The following is a 1759-nucleotide window of genomic DNA, read 5'->3' as shown; positions in this document are numbered from 1 at the left end:
CTTTACCTTCAAAATAAAACGATTTATTTTTGAATTCTCTAGTTTATTTTCCTTTCGAAACCAAACTTTAGAAGTGATGGATCTGGGGGTATCTGTGGGTTCTCCAGGCTCAAAAAGGGTTGCTAAAAATATTTGATTATATTAGTTAAACTCGATATTTGTACAACAGATCTTATTTGACGTTTTTACTTTAGACTCATCAATCACAGTCGATAACGTCCAACTCGAAAGGCTCCAAATCTAGATTTAGATAAACAAGTTTTAGTAAATTTCATTACACGGTCAGTTTGTTCGAAAAATGAATCCCATTTCGCTTTGGCTGCCAACTGTCTGTTTTGGTAAGCATGTATAAGTAACAATATTTCAAAATCGAACAATCAACAAACAATTCCACAACCACACTTTAGCACAGAGCACCAATAATCAGCAACGAATATTTTTTGCACAGTCCTACTGCTACTCCGACCAAGCCAAGCTATTTTCGGAGGATCGCAGGTAGATGTCAAGCAATACCCTTACACAGCCGTAGTCACCTACAATGGTAGCTACGCATGTGGTGCGTCTATAATTGGCGCACGGTACATCCTCACCACTGCGACCTGCTGTTACGTCTACTTCGAGTAAGCAAAAAATATGCAAGGTCCTTTTATTCTGTTATTCGCCAACGCACTCTCCTCTCGCAGTGAGGACGTGGCGTTTATGAAAGTGCGACTTGGCAATACCGACTATAACCAAGGTATTTCGGCCAACGTCACCGATATGGGCATTAACCCTTTTTTCTTCACTCGGCTGTACATAAACTCCTGCATTTTAACTCTGGACAAGGATCTGGACTTTAGCGACTCTGTGCGGGCTGTTCCAGTACTGCCTTGGTTCACCAACGTCACCGTCGGGCAACAGGTGGTGTTGTCCGGTTGGGGTATCAACTCTACCAACACCACAGAAATGAGCGATCGCATCAATGCGATAGTAAGTCAAGATATATAAAAAAATCACGGATTGACGTCATCCGCCTCATAAATTTGCAGACATTGCCAATCACAGCGGTCATGGAATACAACCTGAATGCTATCGACCAGGATGGGAAAAAGGGTGTGTGCCCTGGTGACCTTGGAGGGCCGGCGGTGGTTAATGGAACCTTGGTGGGCATTATCGGTGGTACTACCGGTTCGTGTGGTGAAGTCACCCGGGCCAGCAATCTGGTTTATATAGGCTACCACTACGTGCGGGCCCATATCCGTGACGTCACTGGGTTGTAAAGTTGTAGATTGAGTAAAAAGGTGTTTTTCGCTGCAATAACTATTTTTACCATACGCAAACCTTTTCTAAACTGGTAGACGATATCTGTAGGAGAAAATTGTAAATCTACACGCTTGTGATACCGCCACAATCCGCGAGATGGCGCTAAGTCCTGTTTAAAGCAGCGTATCGATTTTCATCGCGTCGCATAGTACTAGGCAGAGGGCGCTTCTTGTTGAACTTGAACTATTAGTATTGCAGATTTCTTTTGTGCAATAATATAATATCGAAAAATGTCCGATAGATTGGATTACCTACTAAACGCATATTTTAAACTTGTTCAGTCATTAAGACTTTTAATAATCAAAAACGTTGCTTTCGAGATTAGGAGACGGTGTAAGTATTGAGATTGTAATCACAGGTGACTTCTTGTTCGTCTCTATAATATTTATTAATAAGAAGTTCCGTTAGTAAGGATAAAATGTCTTACATGGCGCTTAAGTACATTTAACTAATTCAA

At 41.4% G+C, this 1759-nt stretch overlaps 1 protein-coding gene across 1 annotated transcript; it reads left to right on the top strand.

The window, feature by feature from the left end:
* The first annotated feature begins 272 nt into the window (after positions 1 to 272).
* LOC132707609 (trypsin 3A1-like) lies at positions 273 to 1289 on the top strand. The gene is made up of 4 exons (XM_060679515.1): positions 273 to 338; positions 449 to 620; positions 684 to 969; positions 1029 to 1289. Exons 1-4 carry the CDS (start codon positions 299 to 301, stop codon positions 1257 to 1259), a joined length of 729 nt encoding a protein of 242 aa, XP_060535498.1. The 5' UTR covers positions 273 to 298; the 3' UTR covers positions 1260 to 1289.
* The last annotated feature ends 470 nt before the right edge of the window (positions 1290 to 1759 follow it).

This window comes from Cylas formicarius, unplaced genomic scaffold (assembly GCF_029955315.1).
Source record: "Cylas formicarius isolate icCylForm1 unplaced genomic scaffold, icCylForm1.1 PGA_scaffold_9__14_contigs__length_23061073, whole genome shotgun sequence".
In the NCBI taxonomy this organism is placed as follows: domain Eukaryota; kingdom Metazoa; phylum Arthropoda; class Insecta; order Coleoptera; family Brentidae; genus Cylas; species Cylas formicarius.
Note: the sequence above shows the minus strand (reverse complement) of the source record. Positions and strands in the feature narration are given on the sequence as shown.